Source organism: Equus caballus, chromosome 8, assembly GCF_041296265.1.
Source record: "Equus caballus isolate H_3958 breed thoroughbred chromosome 8, TB-T2T, whole genome shotgun sequence".
Classification (NCBI taxonomy): domain Eukaryota; kingdom Metazoa; phylum Chordata; class Mammalia; order Perissodactyla; family Equidae; genus Equus; species Equus caballus.
The window spans coordinates 97,229,212-97,248,315 of NC_091691.1; the positions used below are offsets into that span (position 1 = coordinate 97,229,212).

Genomic DNA, 19,104 nt, shown 5'->3' on the forward strand with positions numbered 1-19,104 from the left:
ATTTATATCAAAGTGTGCTTCTTCAATCTGGTTACAGATACATAACTTGGACAAATCAAAACCAAAGAAATCTCGCATCATTCCTAAAGCTTATAACATGGATGTGAAAGAAGGAAATATTTACCAGGTAACTTAGGTGATATCTTTTTATTTATTTTTCATTACATTATCAGAATTGCAGTTGCTGATTTTAGGGATCCCCAGCCTCTTGGTGAGAAGGAGCTACTTTTAAATTCCTTGAAGCCTTAAAATCAGCAAGGAAAAAGGAAATGTTAGGAACAGAAAGCCATTGACCAAGGACTGTACGCGGCAACCGTTATGCATAGTAGAGGCCCCGAAGAGGGGTGAGGTGGAGAGAGGCCCCACCGCTGGCTCCTCCCACTCTGTTCTGGGGTCTTTGCAGACTAAGAAGAGGGTGCAGCAGCAGCAGACTGCCTAAAGACAGGTTTCCACAACCTCTAGAACACAGACCTCTTGGGACTGTTATCCAAGATAATTCAATGATGTTTCAAAGGTTAATCATTAAGTTAAAATTCACACCAAAAAATGTTGCAGTGCTGGCTAAAGTTAAAACTTGAGATTTAGCTGCTAATGCTGAGTCTGCAGCACTGAATTCACAAACCATGCATCTTGAAATTACATTTTATTCTGTTCTGCCATCTGTTTTAGTCTAAGAACAAGCTTACCAAAATATCCACAAATACTTTATGCATAGAACTATTGGAATAGTTTCAATTCAAGTTCTTTATGAACAACCCAGAAAACATTTTCTTCTCTTCCAAATGCTATTTCTTTCTATAATTAATAGAATTTCCAGCCTGATTTGAATTAACCAAAAGGTAGTTAACTGTATTCCCATATATTTTGTAATGTTGGTTTCATGTAGTTTCATATAGATGTCTTACTATATGCACTCAGTAGGTGGTCAAGGAAAAAAAAAGTATGTGCTGCCTTAGAATTTTTTTCATTTTTAAAAATCAGTGAAATTTACTCAAGATTTCATATTGTTCTAGAAGTATAGCACTTTCCCATATTGAATTACTTAAGACCTAGCACAATTTTTATAGTTAAAAAATCATTTCCAGGGGCTGACGCCATGGTCGAGTGGTTAAGTTCGCGCACTCCGCTGCAGGCGGCCCAGTGTTTCGTTGGTTCGAATCCTGGGCGCGGACATGGCACTGCTCATCAAACCATGCTGAGGCAGCATCCCACATGCCACAACTAGAAGGACCCACAACAAAGAATATACAACTATGTACTGGGGGGCTTTGGGGACAAAAAGGGAAAAATAAAATCTTTAAAAAAAAATAATTTCCACAACTAGGAGGACCCACAAATAAAAATACACAACTATGTGCTGGGGGAATTTGGGGAGGAAAAAAAAGCAGAAAAAATAAAAATAAAAAATCATTTCATGAGCTACAAAGAATAACATAATGAGAAAAATTATAGATATCATTATAGAAAATAATTTCCTGCAAATATAATATTAATATATACTCCTATGAAAATTTAAGTAATACAAAACAGTTTCAAGAAAAAGTGAAAAAAAGACTGTAATTCCTCTTTGCAGGGATAACCACTTGGAACCGTAGATGGACACTCACACTCATGCCTGTGAACATGGAATGAGGCTCCATACGCTGCTCTGGAACCTCCTTTTTCACTCAACAGTTTCCTTGTTCATGGTTGCATAGAATTCCATTGCATGTTGGGTGTACTGTATTTAACTGTCCCTACCGACTGACATTTAAGTTGTTCCCAACTTTTCACTATGATGACAATGTCATGTAAACAGTCTTATGTAGATCTTTGCAGAATATCTAATTATGTAGTAGTTTTATTTTGACCTTACTAGTTTTATTAAAGTTTATTTGAATTCATTATTTTTGTTATTGAAATTTTCAAACCACACAAAGTACAGATAATAGTATAAAGAACCTCTAAGTACTATCACCCTGCTTCAACAGTTATTAATATTTTTGCCACTCTGTTTCATCTGTTCTCACATATAGACTTTTTTACTGTTCTATTTTAAAGCAAATTCTATACATCATATAATTTTACCCATAAACACTTTAGTATATATCTCTAACAGATAAGCTACAGCATGTTTTTAAAGAAAAAAAAAGTGTGTATTTACATTGCGTTTTTGGGGTCTCTACTGTATCTTTATAGACTCACTAAATTTCACTTTAGTTTAACATGCAAATTAGCAAGAAGCCCTCAATAAACATAAAAGCCTTTTTCACAGAAGAACTAGATAGAGCCTTCAGTCATATAACGAAAATGTTGGAGTGGAAACTTGTATGTTCAACCATATTCATTAAGCATATACCGCATGCCAGGCAGTGGGCTGAGCACTGGCTTACTGAAATGATGACTGCCACTGGCAGTGGAGTCTAATCCCTAGCAAACCCATTCTGGGTTCCTGGTGGAGACGTAGGAGTATATATGTATTGAAGCAGATGTCAACAATGACTTTTCGGTCCATATTGCAGATAGATTATCTAACATATGAAAAGAGAGAAATAGAAATAGAGCTTCTCACCTAAGTAGTAGTAGTCTGGCTTTCAAACATTTTAGATGTTTAATTTATAAAATATGATATAATTGTGATATTTAAAAGAAACCAAAAATCCTCATTAGTATTCCGCTGAAATAATCCTTCATTAAATAAAAAAGAACTAGCAGAGAGCCAAGTATAAGTTGAACTTTGATTTTTTAGTGTGATTTGCTGTTTTTGCCAGTTCACTATACTATTGTAATTAAAAGCAAAAATGAACTCAAACTCTACTTCAAAACTGTAAATATAATTCTTGCACTTGAAGTTGTGCCTGGTTGGTTAATTTACTGTTTACCTTTACTGCAAGCATTTCTGTTTTCCAGAATTATCTCTATTTATAATTATTTTACCATTTTCATAGGGAAATACATCTGGTTTAAAGCGCAATTTGAGTGTGCCTTTCTCATTCTAAAACTAGTGTGACAGATAATTAGTAGGCTCAGTAAAAAATGGTATATCATTTTGTTTGTGAGGCTGCAGTGAAAATGTTTGCTTATGAAAGTGCTGTTGAGAATGTCTATTTGGTCACTCAGTCGTCCACAGCATGGACTCATTCTTGAAACCAGTCTTCCTCCCGTTTCGTGTATTCCCAGGCTGCCTTCCTGCCACTGCTCAGTCATCATGCCTTAAGTAATGAAGACTTATTATTCAACTAAGCGAAACAGTTAAGTAGTGTGTGATATCTTCCAGTTCTTTGTATAAATAATATTGATAGCCCCTCCTCCTCTCCATTAGTGTCTAAAACTTAGAATTTATAATATAGTATTTCATTTACATAAATGATAATCTACATGGCAAAGCCTGCTTATGTTAGGATCAGTCTATTTTCTGATGTAAAGTAGGTTTATTTTTCATCTTACAATATTTATCCTAGTGGAACTTTACAAAAAATATATATATGATTTACTATAGAGACACATGGGCAGATTGATTTTTTATTTACTACTCCATGTTTAGAGAGGAGGTTCCACACCAAATTGCAGTGTTCAGATTCACTGGAGAAATCAATGAAGATTTTGGTTCATTTTTAAAGAGTACAATTTTGAAAGCCAGTATAATTTCAAATTTAATTAAGAATACTAAATTGTCGTTCCTTGTTTAAATTTTTGGTGGTTTATATGCATTGTGGATCCCCACCCCCACCCCTGTTCTTCACATTCCAATTGTATTTTAGTTTTAGAACCATTACAATTTTAAAACTATAAATAGATGATTTTATGTTCACCTGTATCCAGAATCTCAAAAGATCAGCTATTGCATTTAAAAACCTATAGCAAATGCCAAAATTAATGCTAAGAATCATCTTTATAGCAATGTAAAAACACTTTCTGTGTACTATTCATATTCTAAATTCCACAATATTTGTTGCTTATATGTTTTTATTTATATTTTTTATGTATTACTATGATTATTATACATTATTATATATTATTTGTATTTGTGGCTTACTGTAGCAAATAGGTAAAAAATATAGGTTTGTCACTGATTAGCTTTTATTTGAGTAACCAGTTCACTAGCCAGTTTTTGCTCTCTTTCTCAAATTGCACATCATCTGGTGTTATGCTAGAACTCACAATATATTGGTTATTTATTGATACTTAAGAATGGTCAGTATTTATAAATGTTTAAAGATGTCATGGTCATTATTTGTTGATGCCTAAAATGTCCATGTTGTTGTATCCTACATAGTGTCTTATTTTGAATTAAAAAATGTATTTCAAATAGACATATTTTTCATATGTCAGAGTGGCTGAATGAAAAGGCTTAGATGAATTACAAATTCTTTTGCCTTTGTGATTCCATTTCTTCACAGACATTTGCTGCTGGACCCGTGTAAACTAATTTAGGTCCTCACCATGTCATAGAACTTCTGTTCGCAACAGTCCTTCATTCTTTCATTCAGCAGATACTTACTTAGTATCTGCTATGTGCCAAGGACTATTATAGATGCTTGGGACATACCAGTTAACACTAACCTTACATTCTTGCAGAGAGAGACAGAAAATAAACATAACAAAAAGTTATGTAATGTATTAGAACAGGACAAGTATAGGGAAAAAAATACAGCAAGGTAAAGGAGATGGTTAAGGTACGCTTCCTGGAACAAAGACATAAAGGAAGTGAAGAAGTTAGCCACGTGGATATCTGAAGGATGAGCTCTCTAGGCATAAGGAATGACCTGTGTGTTCAAGAGGCATCAGGGAGCCCAGAGTGTAAAATGATCCAAAGAGGACAGACTAGAACATAAGATCTGATCATATTGGGCCTGTTGGCCATGGCAAGGACATTTACACTGAGTGAGATAGTGTGGGGACCAGAGAGGTGATGTGATCTGACTTAGGCTTCAAGAGGATCATTCTGACTGCCATGTTGAGAATAGACCGGGGGTAGAGGAGAGTGGGAGAAAGAAAGAAGACCGTCTAAGAGGCCATTGCAGCAGTCCAGGCAAAGATGAAAGTGGCTGGTGTCACTGTGGTGGTAGACGAGATGAGGAGGAGGAGATGAGAAGTGGAGGAGATGTGAAGGGGCTGATTCTGGATATATTGTGAAGGGTAGAGTCCCCTGGATTAGGGATCTGAGAGAAAGGTGTTGAGGATGACTCCAGGGTTTTCAGCTTGATCACTTGGGAGGATGGAGTTATCAACTGAGATGAAAAGGAGCAGGCTTTGGAGTAAGAGGAGGACTGGGGATTGGCCACTGGATTTCACAATGTGGAGGTCATTGATGACCCTGATGAGCAGTTTCCATGGAGTGGTATAGGCAAAGCCCAACAGCGTGGGTTTAAGAGAGAAAGGAGGGGGAGGATTTGGAAATCACAGGTGTAGACAGCTCTTTGAAGAAGAGTCATTAGTGAACTTTTCTAAACCTTACTTTCATTTACCCCTTAATCTTTTCCTTTGATTATCTCCTTCTTGAAACACTATTCTCCCACGACCTCTATAATCTTACATCTCTGGACACAATTTTGCTGTCTCCCTTACTGACTGGCATTGAGTACCTCCAAGGACCTTGAAGGATGAACAGTTGTTATGCCAGACACATTTGGGACACAAGAGGAACAGGAAGAAAGGCATTCGAAAGAGAAGAAATAAAATGAGCAGAGGCATGAAGTGGTACATTGTTTAGGGAACAGTGAACAGTGATTCTGATGTGGTTAGCATGTGCTTCATACGGGCACCAGAATGACCGCAGACGAGGCCTCAGTGGTAAAGGAGAATTATAGGCAGGGTAGAAATCACCTGGAGACTGTTCCAAAAACCCAATCCAGGGAGCAGAGAATGGAAAATAAGACAGTACTGACAGACAAAGAATGGCTGGTCAGGGGAGTTGGCTGTAGATGGTGCGTGCTGGAGAGCTCAGAGATGAAGCTGGGTTTTTAATCTTGAACCACTGTAAGAAAAGTGTTCCCTCTTAAAAATACAGCAATGGAGGAGCGGTAGGGAAAATGTGACAGGAAGATGCCTGATTCAGTCCATCATAACCCAGGTTGGTGGTGGTAGCAGATCCAGGTAAAGATGGCCAACAGACAACTAGATTAAGACTTAGGGCATGGGATAGTGTGGGGAGTCGTCCACGTAGAAGTGTCGTTGAAGGTGTGCATGAGAGTGTGGGAGCAAAGAGGAGAACACAAATGACAATTGTGAGTACATGATATGGATGCTTAAGGAATAGGGGCAAGGGAGAGCAGTCAGGACATGGTCAGAAAACAGAGCTTGCAGAGTCCCAGAGCCAAGGAAAAGGAGATTGTAGGGGCAGCGACGCTAGTGAGGGCCCAGGAGAAGGAGGCCTGAGAGACCGCGGGCTGGGGTCGCAGATCCCTGTGGCTGCTACAGCTCAAAGGTGAAACAGAGGATGGCCAGGTGTGCAGGAGGAAAGTGCTGGAGTCCTCCACGAGAAGTATGGCTGTGAAGGGAGGACAGAGACCACACTCTGAAGGGACAACAAGATCAAAGGAACATTTGCGATCTGAAACAAAAGGATAAAACACATCAATATAACCAGGAAAAAAATACCTGGTGAGAATATAGCAGATGGATAGGGCTTTTGAATTTTAAGCTTTAAATTTCTGGAAACAGCTACCACTAAATATTGGCAGAAAAACTCAAACGGTAATCATCTTAGTTTATCAGCTTTTGTTTTTGAAATGAATGCTCGTGATAGATTTTTTTTTTTTGTAAGGAAGATTGGCCCCAAGCTAACATCTGTTGCCAGTCTTCCTTTTTTTGCTTGAGGAAGATTGTCACTGAGCTAACATTTGTGCCAATCTTTATTTTGTATGTGGGATGCCACCTCGGCATGGCTTGATGAGTGGTGTGTAGGTTTGCACCCAGGATCCGAACCCACAAACCCCAGGCTGCCAAAGTGGAGTACATGAACTTAACCACTACAACACCGGGCTGGCCTCTGATTTTATTACATATATCTTTCACTCGGTTTTTTGCCAGTGAAAATTTTCCTAGTTTTCACACAAAATAAAATGCATTGATGTTTTATCGTATTGCACAAAGATCATCCTGGCTACTACTATATATTTATTATATTATTAAATTCCTGAATTTAAATATTCAAAGACTGTTTTGCCATTGACATTCAATGTACTTCAGACATGAAAGAAATTACATATAGTATGTGCATAATATATTTTTTATTTTGTTCCACTAGCTTTTTTTCCAGAGCATCAATAGGAATTGTTTCTAGTTGGTATCCTGTATTCCTAAATAAAAGGTAGAAGTCTGCAATCATATTCAAGGAGATATCTGGCAAAACATAAATGCTTCTGTGGTTTATTATATATCTACTTATCTCACCACTAAAATGATTTCTGAATAAAATCTTTAAGTCTCTGAAGAACATGAATTAACCTGCCTTAAAATAAAATCCTGGGTCTGCACTTGGAACGTACATCAATATGATCATTTAGCTAAAATGAATAATATAATGGAATTTTACACAATACTGTTTAAACCATTAAAACTTTTATTCCTGAGAATAAGGATTTTATTTAAATTGTTTTTCTCAAATCCATTCCCAGCTCTGCTCGTAACCGATATTGCCATACTGAAATAAATAAATAAATATGGGACTTTTATGAAGCGAAGACAGCCTCACTACCCTCTTTTCTTCTTCAGGACTGAATTTGGTAAACACTTGTTTTGGCCTGAACCAGAATTTGAAAACTACCTTGTAGGAGTTCTTGTTTGTATAATGGCAGGCTAGGTCATTCAAACAAACCTTCTCATGGAAAACAACTAATAATGCTGGATAAATTTTTTTAAGTTCATAGAAACATCCAAGAACCAAACTGATGTAAGGAATTACCAGTATAAACCCTAAGAGAAAACCAGAAAGGTAAACGGAGAATTCAAAATCACTTTTGCTCTTAAGATATGTGGTAACCCAGACTTGAAAGGGAGCTGTGTTATGATGACAGCGAGGAGTGAGGGGGACAGAAATAAGATGCCCGGGGCCGCCCCTGAGGAGATGCCCGTGCCCCCTGCAGCGCACCGCTGTGCTGAGACCCTGAAGGCCGAGCCCCAAGATGAAGGTGAGCCATCAGTAATGCTCCATCCTCCACGCCAGGGGCCGTGGGGGACACTGCCTTAGCGTGAGAAGAGTAAGGAACAACATCCCTGAAAGGGCCCCCTGCGCATTTCTGCCCAGAGTCCTATCAGCACGGTGACCCAAGAAACCTCAACCGAGAATTCAGTGTAAAAGAATACCGGAACTATAAAAGTAAAAGATATCAAAAACTTTAGGGACAAAACTAAGCTTTATTGAATGGTATTAAACACTATCAAAGTAAATATCGCTATGCTGTGTTCATAGAGTGGAAACTCAATAACAGAAAGAATGAATGCGATTTTGATCCAGATTTCAATGTTTGTTTTTAGAATTTGGTAAACTTAGTCTAAATTGATATGCGAACGCAGAAGTCAAGACTAAACAAAGACTCTTAAAGAAAAACAAGAAGGAGAACTTGCTCTCCAGATATCAGATTTATACAAAGCTATAATAATTAAAACAATATGGTGTCGGTATTCAGATTGAAAAACCACTGGAACAGGATAGAGTCCAGAAACAGACCCATACATAATAAATTTCATACTATTTTTGTTCATATTGGCTCAAATGCAATCTAAATGGCCATATAAATCTTACAGTCACAATGATAAGCAGCAAGACATGAGTGAGCTTCCATTCATGTGAAGTTCAAGAACAGGAAAAATTCAACCATATTGTTTAGGGACTTTTTTCTTTGCTCTAATTAATATTTAATTCTTCCTTTCAACATTGTTTAAAGTCTCCAACATATTAGACAAAGAAATTTTGATAACATAGTTAATTCCCTGGAGACAACCATATAATCCTTTAAAATTACATAAATGTGTATATAGATGATTGAGGTTTCTGCAGCCTACATATGCCTCTTTTTGGGGGAGAAAAAGCAATATTTGACAATAATTCAATTGTAGCTTTAAAAAAATAGTTTTCTTATGAAACTTTAATGTGCTGTAAATAAACGTATCATCTGTTCAAGCAATGAACTCGTCAGGTCAGGCACAAGAACAGTGTAAAACTACAAAGAAAAGCAAGGAAATTATTACTAAAAATTCAGTGGCGTGGTGCCTGGTGAGAAGGGGAAGGGGTTAGGATGGGGCGGTAGATGGGAGGGAGGCCCTTCTAGAACAGTGCTAATATCTGTTCTATTTCTTGTCCTGGGTGGTAGTTATACAGGCACTGACTTTATAACTGGCCGTTAAACCCTACCTACACATCGATGTGCTTTTCAGTGTGTGTGTTTATATTTCACAAGGGTTTTCTTTTAAAGGGAAAAATAAAATGGAAATAAAACCCAACCCTCATACAGTGTAGAAGCCTGGACTTATATTTTGGGCCATAAGGTAGTGAAATGGGGCTGTAGCGATGGCATTCTGATGTTCTCTGAAGGATGGTGGACGGCCAGGGCTCTCGGAATGTCACTGTGGCTTGAAAGCAGAAGGCGTTGTGGGGTGTTGTGGGAACGTGTATGAGGCAAAGGGCAGCAGACGCGCCGCCCGAGCTATGGGATTCACCAGGGGTGTAGGACCGTGAAGCTGATCGTTTTCTCCCCAGAATGATGTGGGGTAGGCTATTTCTTCATGCTTTTCCATCCAGCAATTCCATTTCTAGAGGTTTATCCTGACGAAATGACTGGACAAGAAATCAACTATGTATATACATGGTTGCTTAACACTGTCTATAGTGGTGAAAAATTTGGAAACACTACAAACATCCATCCAGACACTTCTGTGTCCTGACAGTGGATCCCTCCCCACCAGTGAAAATTATGGCCATGATACTCAGGTATGTGGAGGTGCCATATATGTGTAATATGTACCGATTTTTATGTTAGTATATGTGTTTATGTAGGCATGGAAAACATCTGGAGAAATATATGCTGAACTATTAAAAAGGATGAAATACGGATGATTGCCCCTTTCTATTTTATATATGTCTGAATTGTTTGAATTTTCAAATAGGTGTTTTATAATGAAAAGTTTTCTATTGTGGAATCAAAAGAATATGTTTTGTTGTCATTCGGTGCAGTTTGTAAGTGAAGCTCCCACCTGTGAAAGGGGCTTCAAGGAGCCCGTTTCTGTAGATGTGCTAGGAAGTGCTGGGGCTCTCTTAGGATCTTCTTCCTTTGGAGTTGCTCCTTGCAGTGGGTTTGAGGTGGTAACAGACCACAGTGTACACCGAACACTCTGGACCAGGCAATGTTCTAAATGCTTTACGTTAATAATGCGCTTCTCTTCACAGCGGCCCTGGAAGACGCGCACTGCTCTTTGCATCTTGGGCGCATGCAGGGAAAGCTGAGCAGCTGGCTCACTGCCCCAGCAGGAGGGGCTGGGTGGGGCTGGGTTTTAAAGTCGGTCGATTTGGCTCGGGGGGGTCTGTGCTCTTAACCACCATGCCTTCTGCCACTCGGGGGAAGCTCCCCGGTCATGGTGAAAACACCAGCTTCAAAATCTTGTCCTCTCAAGTTCACAACTGCTCTGTTGGCAAGCTGCCTATCCAACACTTGAGAATTTTCGTTTCCTTTTAAATTATAAAAGTAACACATGCTGTCATAGACATTTGGTGATTTTACCATCCAGCAGCCATGCAGCCTTCTGTAAGTCTGTGCCCTGTGATCTTTTGGGAAACCACTGCTCCCAGGCAGTTCAGGTAGGGCCTCCCACAGCCCCAGGCGGAAGCCCTGACTGCTCTTCAGCTACAGCGGACAAAAAAATTCCCTTTGATTTTAAGCTGATTTGGGTTGGATATTTTTTGCCCCTTGTGACTCAAGGAATCATAACCCAGACACATCCTAATAATGAAAAGTTTAGACTATTCAGAAATATGTAAAGAAGGAAAAAAATCATCCCAAACCTCCCCACCCAGAAAGAATTATTAGCACACTTGCTTTCTTCCTTTCAGATTTTCATGTGCATGTGCACCTACATGTATTTATTTTTACTAAATAGAGAGCACACTGTTTTGTACCCTGATTTTTCTCAGTTAGCATTGTTTTATACACCCCACGCCCATGTTGTTGGATTCACTTCCAAGCTGTTATTTTAGAAAATGTATAAATTTTCACCATATGAAGATGCCGAAATATAATTTCTGTTTTCTTCTTATCCTGCTCTTCAAGAAGCTATTGAGTTTGAGGACTCCTCCATTAGATGTTAAGTCAACATTTTCGTCTAGTGGAGTCCATCCTACTGAGCATTGAGGAGGCAGAAGAAGTCCCCAGAGGCCAGGCTCATCCTCTATTAGGGGCCAGACATTATAAGTGTAAGGTGACAAGGGCCATCTGTGATGAGAGCAATCACCAGGTTCTGTGGGAAGGTGGGATGTGCACTCTCTCTAGGTGACTCTTCTGTTATGTCTGCTGCTGCTGGGAAAAGACTAGGAATAATTACAGAACCTTAACAGTGAATGCTTTATTTTATTTTTTAAAAATACATTGATACTGCTACTGCTTTAGTCAATAGTGTTTCCTTCTGCTGGTAAATTAACGAACTTGGAGCAACTGAGATGCGCTACGATTGTTTCTACTTTGAAAAACTAACAAAAAAGAAATATAAACTAAGTGAAATGCACTACTTTGTAGTTTTATAATGATAATTTGCATTTGGAAAATGGAATTTATACCATTTCCAGGCATTTCTAGACCTTGGTTATTTTTAAATTTCTATTCACTATACAGAAATTTTTTTTCTATTTTCCCAATTTTTGTGTGTGTGTAAGGAAGATTCTCCCTGAGCCAACATCCAGGCCCATCCTACTCTACTTTATATGTGAGACACCTGCCACAGCAGCATGGCTTGATAAGCAGTGCATAGGTCCACACCCAAGATCCAAGCCAGCAAACCGTGGGCCACTGAAGCAGAGCACACGAACTTAACCAGTACGCCACTGGGGCGGCACCAATCCTCCTCTTTTTCTTTGTTTGAGGAAGATTAGCCCTGAGCTAATATCTGTGCCAGTCCTCCTCTACTTTGTATGTGGGATGCCTCCACAGCATGGCTGATGAGTGGAGCTGGTCCACACCCAGGATCCAAACCCGCAAACCCCAGGCTGCCAAAGTAGAGCACGTGAACTTAACCACTCAGCCACGGGGCCAGCCCCTCACAATTGTTTTTCAAGTTCATAAGAGAATAGCTTTCTGATGAGTGTTGTTATTTATAGTAAATCCTGAAAAAACACATATAACAATAAAATAATGCATTAAATTATAATATATTTTGTAATTAAAAGGCATTTTCACTACCATTTTTCATTTGATGCTTCTGATTTTGTTTCCTTTTTTTGGAAGTATAGAAAATGGAACAAGAAATGGTTTGTCTTCCAGATACATTACCTATGCAGTAAAATGTAGCTGTTAATAAGAAGGAACTTTTCCTTTAGAAGGAGGGAGTCACTTTCACCGGTAAGACTCTGTGAAGTCCTCTGAAAGAGAATGCAATTTTCTAGCTTCCGAGTGAGGTGAAAAGTTCCAGAAGTAATCAAAGTTCTCACAAAGTGTGGTTGTCAACCATTACACCCACAGCTTATTAGAACTGGGCTGTAAATCTCAGAGGGATATGATGCAGTGCGGCGTGGGATTCAGTGGTCTCTTCAGACGAGACCACTGAGCAATTTTAATTAGAAACGGTTAGTGAAAAGAAAGGTGTCACATTGTATGACTGCTCCTTTGGGGACCTCATTTTTAAAATCATGTGAGTTCTAAAAACGACTATAGTTTATACTCTCTGCTTCCAACTTGGTTCAATTCAATGCTCATCCTCGTAATGAGGATGCTGAGAGCTCGGCCTGAGGGGAAAAGCTGGAGGGAAGTTCCACAATAAGCTGCTTGTGACCAATATGAACCTAAGGTATGATTTTACTATTTTGTGGATCTGCTTTAGGGTTAAGCATAAAGGACCATAGCCCATCAGAAAGCTATTTCTTCATTAGCTTGAAAATCAAATGTAAATAATTAGACTGTGTAGTAGGAATAGTTGCTAAGAAATAGCCAGGTCCTAACATATTATATAAACTTTAAAGAGAGAGGAGGGAAATGTCCCCTGCCCCCAAAATGACCCAGAGAAACAGGAAGTAGCTACCAAAAAGCTAAATTGTTTGCGAACAAATGGGAAAACAGAATTCGGTTATTGTCAGTATTGCAAACAGGAGGAACTGGAGATCAGATGAAATGGGAGTATGAATAATGCAAATGGGAGAATAGATGGGAAATGGAATTCATTTGATATCTTAGGAGGATTTTTGGAGCTTCCAGCATGGCTCCCAGTGATTGTGGCCTTCTGCTGTGTGTGACCCCTATAGTCCCTTCCCACAGCCAAGGCACTCTGGAATTCCAGACCCACAGAAACTGCGAGAGAGAAATAGTCACAGTTGCTTTAAGCTGAGTTTGGGTTTAATTTGTTACCCAGCAGTAGAGGACTAATATAGTGAGCGGTACAGTGTAGAAATGAGGTCAAGGGGCAGGAGTGACAAGCAAAACTGCCAGACCAGCACCTGAGAACATTGATATGAAAAACATGAGAAAATATCTGCGCAAATTATATCGGGCTCACTATCACTCTCCATCTGTGTGAGAGGAGAACAGTTAAGGGAAATGGAGCTACGAAGTCTCAGTACCCGAGCCAAATTCCCCAGTTTGACTGGGGATGTCTGTGTTTCTCAGGAGTCTACCACACTTTGGGGAACACAATCCAACTGTACTGCGGGTTCCTACCACTGGGAGCTGAGAAAACACCAGGACTTTTCTCCCCAGTCAGCTCCCGTGAGTGTTTCTAGCAGACACCACCTCCCACAGGATGCCTGCCAGCCCCTCAATCCTGCCTGTGCCTCCCTGGCGCTCTGTGCCTCCCCCTCCCAGGACTCAGTGCTGTGATTGCCCCTTTCCTTCCCTCCGGGCTGCTGGGCTCCAGGGCTCCGGGAGGCCTGTCACTCCAGTCACGGCCACCCTGCCTGTGCCTCCAGGGACACGGCGGTGTAGGGAGGCCGGACCGCCCGAGCCCCAGGCCACTGGCCCACGACAAACACAGCAGAGACTTGCATCCTCTGACACTTCGTGCTGTGTCCTCTCCACTCAACCACATCGCTTCACGATTTTCAGGGATGTGTGATACAAAAGAAGGATTTAGGAGACGTGTTCACGTGATCATTTCCCTGGGCATCAGTGGGCTGCGCATACATACGACTCCTTCAAAACCTTTGTTCACTTTGGAGTCTCCGCAGGTTCTGTCCTTCCCCGCGCCCGTGGAAACTTGCTCCTCCAGGACCATTTGTCTTTTCACTCAGTGCATCTAAAGGTGGCGAGTGAGGATTTGGGGGTGGTGCATGGAGCTCGTCTGTTTGAAAAAGCCCTTGGAGAACGGAGTTGTGAGGAGGCGATTCCTTCCCCGCATCTGCTCCGTTTCCCTTGAGAACCACTCTCAATTGGTCTGGGTCGGCGCCCAGACGTCTTCCCAGTTTACAGCGCCGAGAACCATTGGAGAAACCGGCGTAACTACTCTCACTCGTCAGCAGAAAGGCCTGTCCCCTCAGAGATCGCGAGCAAGGCCTCCACCGTCCATCTGAAGTTAACACGTCCCTGCAGCCTTCCACAGGCCGCGCAACTGCCACGTGGGTGGTGAAGCCACAGGGCTGGCAGCGCCATCGTGGCTCACTGTAGCCCATGCGATCTCCCACCTCGGGAGATCCGCACGAAGTTCACGAGCTGGCTTTGACATCCAGCATAAACAGCCGTTAACGATTATGACCAAGACTTTTATGGCACATCTATAAAACAAAGGACTTTTTATATGTTACAAAATTGAGCAAGCTCTGTGTTTCCTAGAGCGATAAATTCAGCCTTTCTTGCTCCTAAGAACGAGTTTTAGTACTTTGTAAACTAAAGTAAGCCACACTATATATGGGGCTGCTGGGATGAAACAAAGGAAAGAATTTTTAGTCATATTTCTCTTTAACCAGATTTACCACATTTCATTACTTTGCTGCCTACTATTGCTCTGTGATCCCTAAGGAAATAGCTAGATGAAATTGAGAATAAAAACAACATAAAGTCGGATATTCAATACCCTAGGTTGCATATACCCAATCGGGTCACACGATGATTAAATTTAGCGCTAGTTAACCTGATTTCAAGTGCTGTTCAATTCTGGAGACAATGAGAAACAGAATGCTTGTTCTACATTATCAGAAAATATTTATATTGAAACATAGGGTTTTGAGTTTCCTTGCCATCTAGGAATAGGAACACATAACAGGCAGAGAGATCACTGAATACTGTATTCGTACTATCAACTCGATGAAGATTTTATTTGACCAAGGAGAGCATTAGCCCACCACCCCTTGTTGCTCCCCTCTCCACACACACCACCTGTAGCACCCACCCTGTTGTGCTCTAGGAAAGGTAGAGAGGCCATCTGGAGGTTGGGAACCACGACATTTTTGACAGGCAGCTCCGTTTAGACTTAGTCTCCCCAAACTTTTCAACTGTGAATGTATTGCATCATTGTTTGAAAAGAGGCCCCAAAGCGTAGAGCATCTGTGTAAGTCAGAAGAAAGAATTCTCAGACGTTTAAAGCTGATTATATGTAACAAGGCCGTGTAATTTCTTCCTGGGGAAAGGGAGAGTGGAATTTCCAAACCAAATTAGTTCACTTTTGCCTGGACTGGTTTTAATTAACTGTGATTCTTCTGGAAAGCATGGAGATAGACCAGACGGCCTCTCAAGGTTCCTTCAAACCTGCCTGCTCTCTGCTGAACAACAGAATGTAAGAACAGAAAGCGATCTTGGCCAACGAGGCCAGTTCCTTCACTTAACAGTGAGGGACCTGAGATACATGGAGTAAATGTAGCTCACGTTATTATTATAATTCTGAGGAAAAAACAATTATGTCGCTTCAGAGCCCCATCTTGCTCTTTTAAAAGAAACTTTTTATTGTGAAAAATAGCGTGGATTCGAAAGAGTTTATAAAGCATATATGTGCAATTCATAGAAGAAAAACGAAACAAAGACGTTATACTACCATCCAGGTTAAGAGACACACCAAGATCAGTACTTCAGAAGCTTCCTAGGCGCCTCTCCCTGCTCTCACTGCCTTCCTGCCCCCGTGGAAGTGATTGCGCTCTGGAACGTTTTGTTAATCATTCTCATGAGCCGTGGTGCTCCAGTTGTTGCTTACTCATCTTCTGTTCGAGATGCTAGCCCATTGTATGAATATACCACAATTTACCCATTCTACTGTTGATGGACTTTGGGTGGTTCCCAGTTGGCATTTTTGTTTGCTTGTTTTGACTTGTTTTTTGTGTGACTTGCATGTGTTTAAGTTTCTCAGACTTTGGAGTTGATATGTGAAGGGAAAACCAATTTTAAATAGGAAAAAGTGATAATTGAGCTGAGTCCTGGGCAATAGAAAGGGGCCAATCATGTAGAGATTGGAGCAGAGAGTTCCAAGGATAGGAACAACAAACACAAAGGCTCTGGGGTGAGAAATCTTGGAGTGCGAGAGGAAGAGCAAGAAGGCCCAAGTGGTAGAGCTTTTGGAGCCCATGGGAGAGTGGTAAGAGGTGAGATCAAAAAGGCAGCAGATGCCAGATCATTTAGACGTTGTGTCAGGTTAGCTAAGTGGGAGGCCAGTAAAGAGGCCACTCTGGACGAGGTGAGGAGAATGAGTTACACAAGGACAAGACATAGAGCCTGGAGAGCAATGAAGAGGCTGCTGAGGTCATCCAGGCAAAACATGGTGAAGGCTAAGATAAGAAAAGAGGCACTGGAGATGGAGAGATATGACTGAGCTCAGAAATACTTTGGAGATGGGGAAATGAACTTCTTAGTGGGCTGCATATGAAGGGTGAGGAAGAGGGAAATCCAGCTGAGTCCTACATTTTTGCCTTCAAAAACCAGGTGACTAGTTGTTGGAGTTACTGAGACGCAGAAGGCTAGAGGAGGCACAGAGGTGGTTTGGAGAAATGGGGAATATACATGTTTTTTTGTTTTAGCAATGTTAGGTTTGAGATACCTAGTAGACATCCAGAGGAAGTATCTGGTAGGCAGTTAGATCTGAGAACCTGGAGACAGCTCTGACCTAGAGAAGAAAGTTTGGAGTCATCAGCATGTCACTGTAGTTAAAGTCCTGGGAGAGACTCAGATGACCCTGGAAGGTGTAGAAGGGGAGAGGGCAAAGATGTAACCCTAAGGTACCCCAACATTGTTTGGACAAGCTGAGGGAGAAGAGACAGCAAAGGATGTGGAAGCAGGAGAAAACCAAAAAGGATGATGTCATGGAAGCGAGGAGATAAGATTGTTTCCGGAAGGAAGTTCTGCTCAATGGAAAGATCAGATAAGATGAGGAGATAAGGACCAAAAAATGGACAGACAAGCGGACGCAGATGGTAACCTTGAAAAAAGCCCATTTGCCTGAGGGGTGGGGACACTACCTGACCAGAGTGGGTGCCAGTGAATATGAAGTCAGGAAGTAGAGACGATAACCCAGATCAAATCAAGGGAATAGATCCATGAAGGGTATAGACTGTAATCCAGATCAATAAAGGGAATAGATCCATGAAGGGAAGCAGAGGAAGGGTTGGCAGCTGGAGAGTAATACAGGGTGAGAGGAAGACTTGTTTGTTTAAGATGGAAGATATTAGAGATGTTTGGGTGCTGACAGGAAGAATTCTCTAGAGAGGGAAACACTGAGGTAGCAGGGTGGCTCTGGCGGGAGGAACATCCTTGAGAAAGTAGGAGAGGGTCCACCCATGAGAGGAGAAGCCGAATTGTGATTGGAGCAGAGCTGCTCACGAAGACCTGTATTCAATATGCTCATCATGGAGTAATTTATCACAGTAAAGACTTGGAAATAATCTACGTGCTAAACAATAGGAGAACCATTTCTTAAAAGTCGTAGCATATGCACAAAATGGAACCTTATAAAAATCACTTTTTTGGGGTCATGTTGTATGTAGATAAAAGTAATGTACAAAAACACACATTGAATTTTGAAAGGAAAATATACGTATGTGTGACGTGTACACAAACTCCTGAAAGGAAGTGCATCAGATCGTACCAATGGTTACTTTGCATGTTGTTTTTGGTGATCCCTTCCTTTTATCTGCTTTTTTTAAATGTCCAAATTGTCCATAATGAACACAAATTATTTGTATTATCAGGAAAAAGGCAATTCATGTTATTTTTAAAAAATGGATGAAGCACAACACAGCATTTTGTTTCTTGGCCAGAAAGCCATTTCCTTTTGCTTTGTAATAGGCAAAAAAATCACAGGAGTGATGCTGTTTACATTTAGATTAATTCCACTTTGCTTTTCCTTTTTTATTCTTATCTGTTTCATCTCCTTCATGACATTAGCCATGTTTCACCTGATGTGTGCCAAGTTATTGCTTATTAAGGCACTGACCATCACCCAGATCCTTTTAAATAGTCTTATCAGAAAAGCATGACAGGAGCACTGCTGGAGAGCTTCACCTGGCACCTTTCATGATAGGAAGATGATGAAATGAGAGGACCTTGAGCCTTAAGGGAATCCCAGTAACTCATTTAATTGAGAAATTACAGTTTCAAGCAGTTGAAGCCACAAAAGCAGATCAGCTTTCTCAATGGTGCACGTTTAAGTAAGTATTGGAGCCAGGGTAAGTGTACACTGACCAGGACCCACATGGATCCCCAGATAGAATTCAGGGCTGCTGTTAGGCAGGAAGAGCCAGTGAATGCCAGGAAATCACCAACATTGACCACAAGCTGTAATCCAAAGTCCTGACCTCATCAACCTGTAACCACAATATGGTCATATTTCTACTAAAATAGGCTCTCATTCATTTCTCAAATATCCATTTAGCACCTACTGTGCACCAGGAACTTTGCTAGGGGCCAGATATACACTAACAGACACAGAAGACCCCATCACTGCTCCCCTAGTCCAGTGGGGAAGAGAGACAATTAAACAAGTTTTGGTGAGATGTTAAATGCCACCACAAAGGAGGTG

At 40.7% G+C, this 19,104-nt stretch overlaps 1 protein-coding gene across 10 annotated transcripts in view; it reads left to right on the forward strand.

Moving 5' to 3' along the window:
* The window catches only part of C8H18orf63 (chromosome 8 C18orf63 homolog), a 47,239-nt gene that overhangs the window by 25,693 nt on the left and 2,442 nt on the right, over positions 1–19,104 (forward strand). For 3 of the 10 annotated variants that reach the window (XM_070275863.1, XM_023647987.2, XM_070275864.1), the window contains exons 13-14: positions 38–127; positions 1,574–4,292. In XM_070275863.1, coding sequence (XP_070131964.1) covers positions 38–127; positions 1,574–1,579 — 96 coding nt within the window. In that variant the 3' untranslated portion in view covers positions 1,580–4,292. Of the gene's footprint in view, positions 1–37; positions 128–1,573; positions 4,293–7,598; positions 7,707–19,104 lie in introns of those variants that run through there. The other 7 variants (XR_011441620.1, XR_011441622.1, XM_070275862.1 and 4 more) reach the window with 4 other exon arrangements.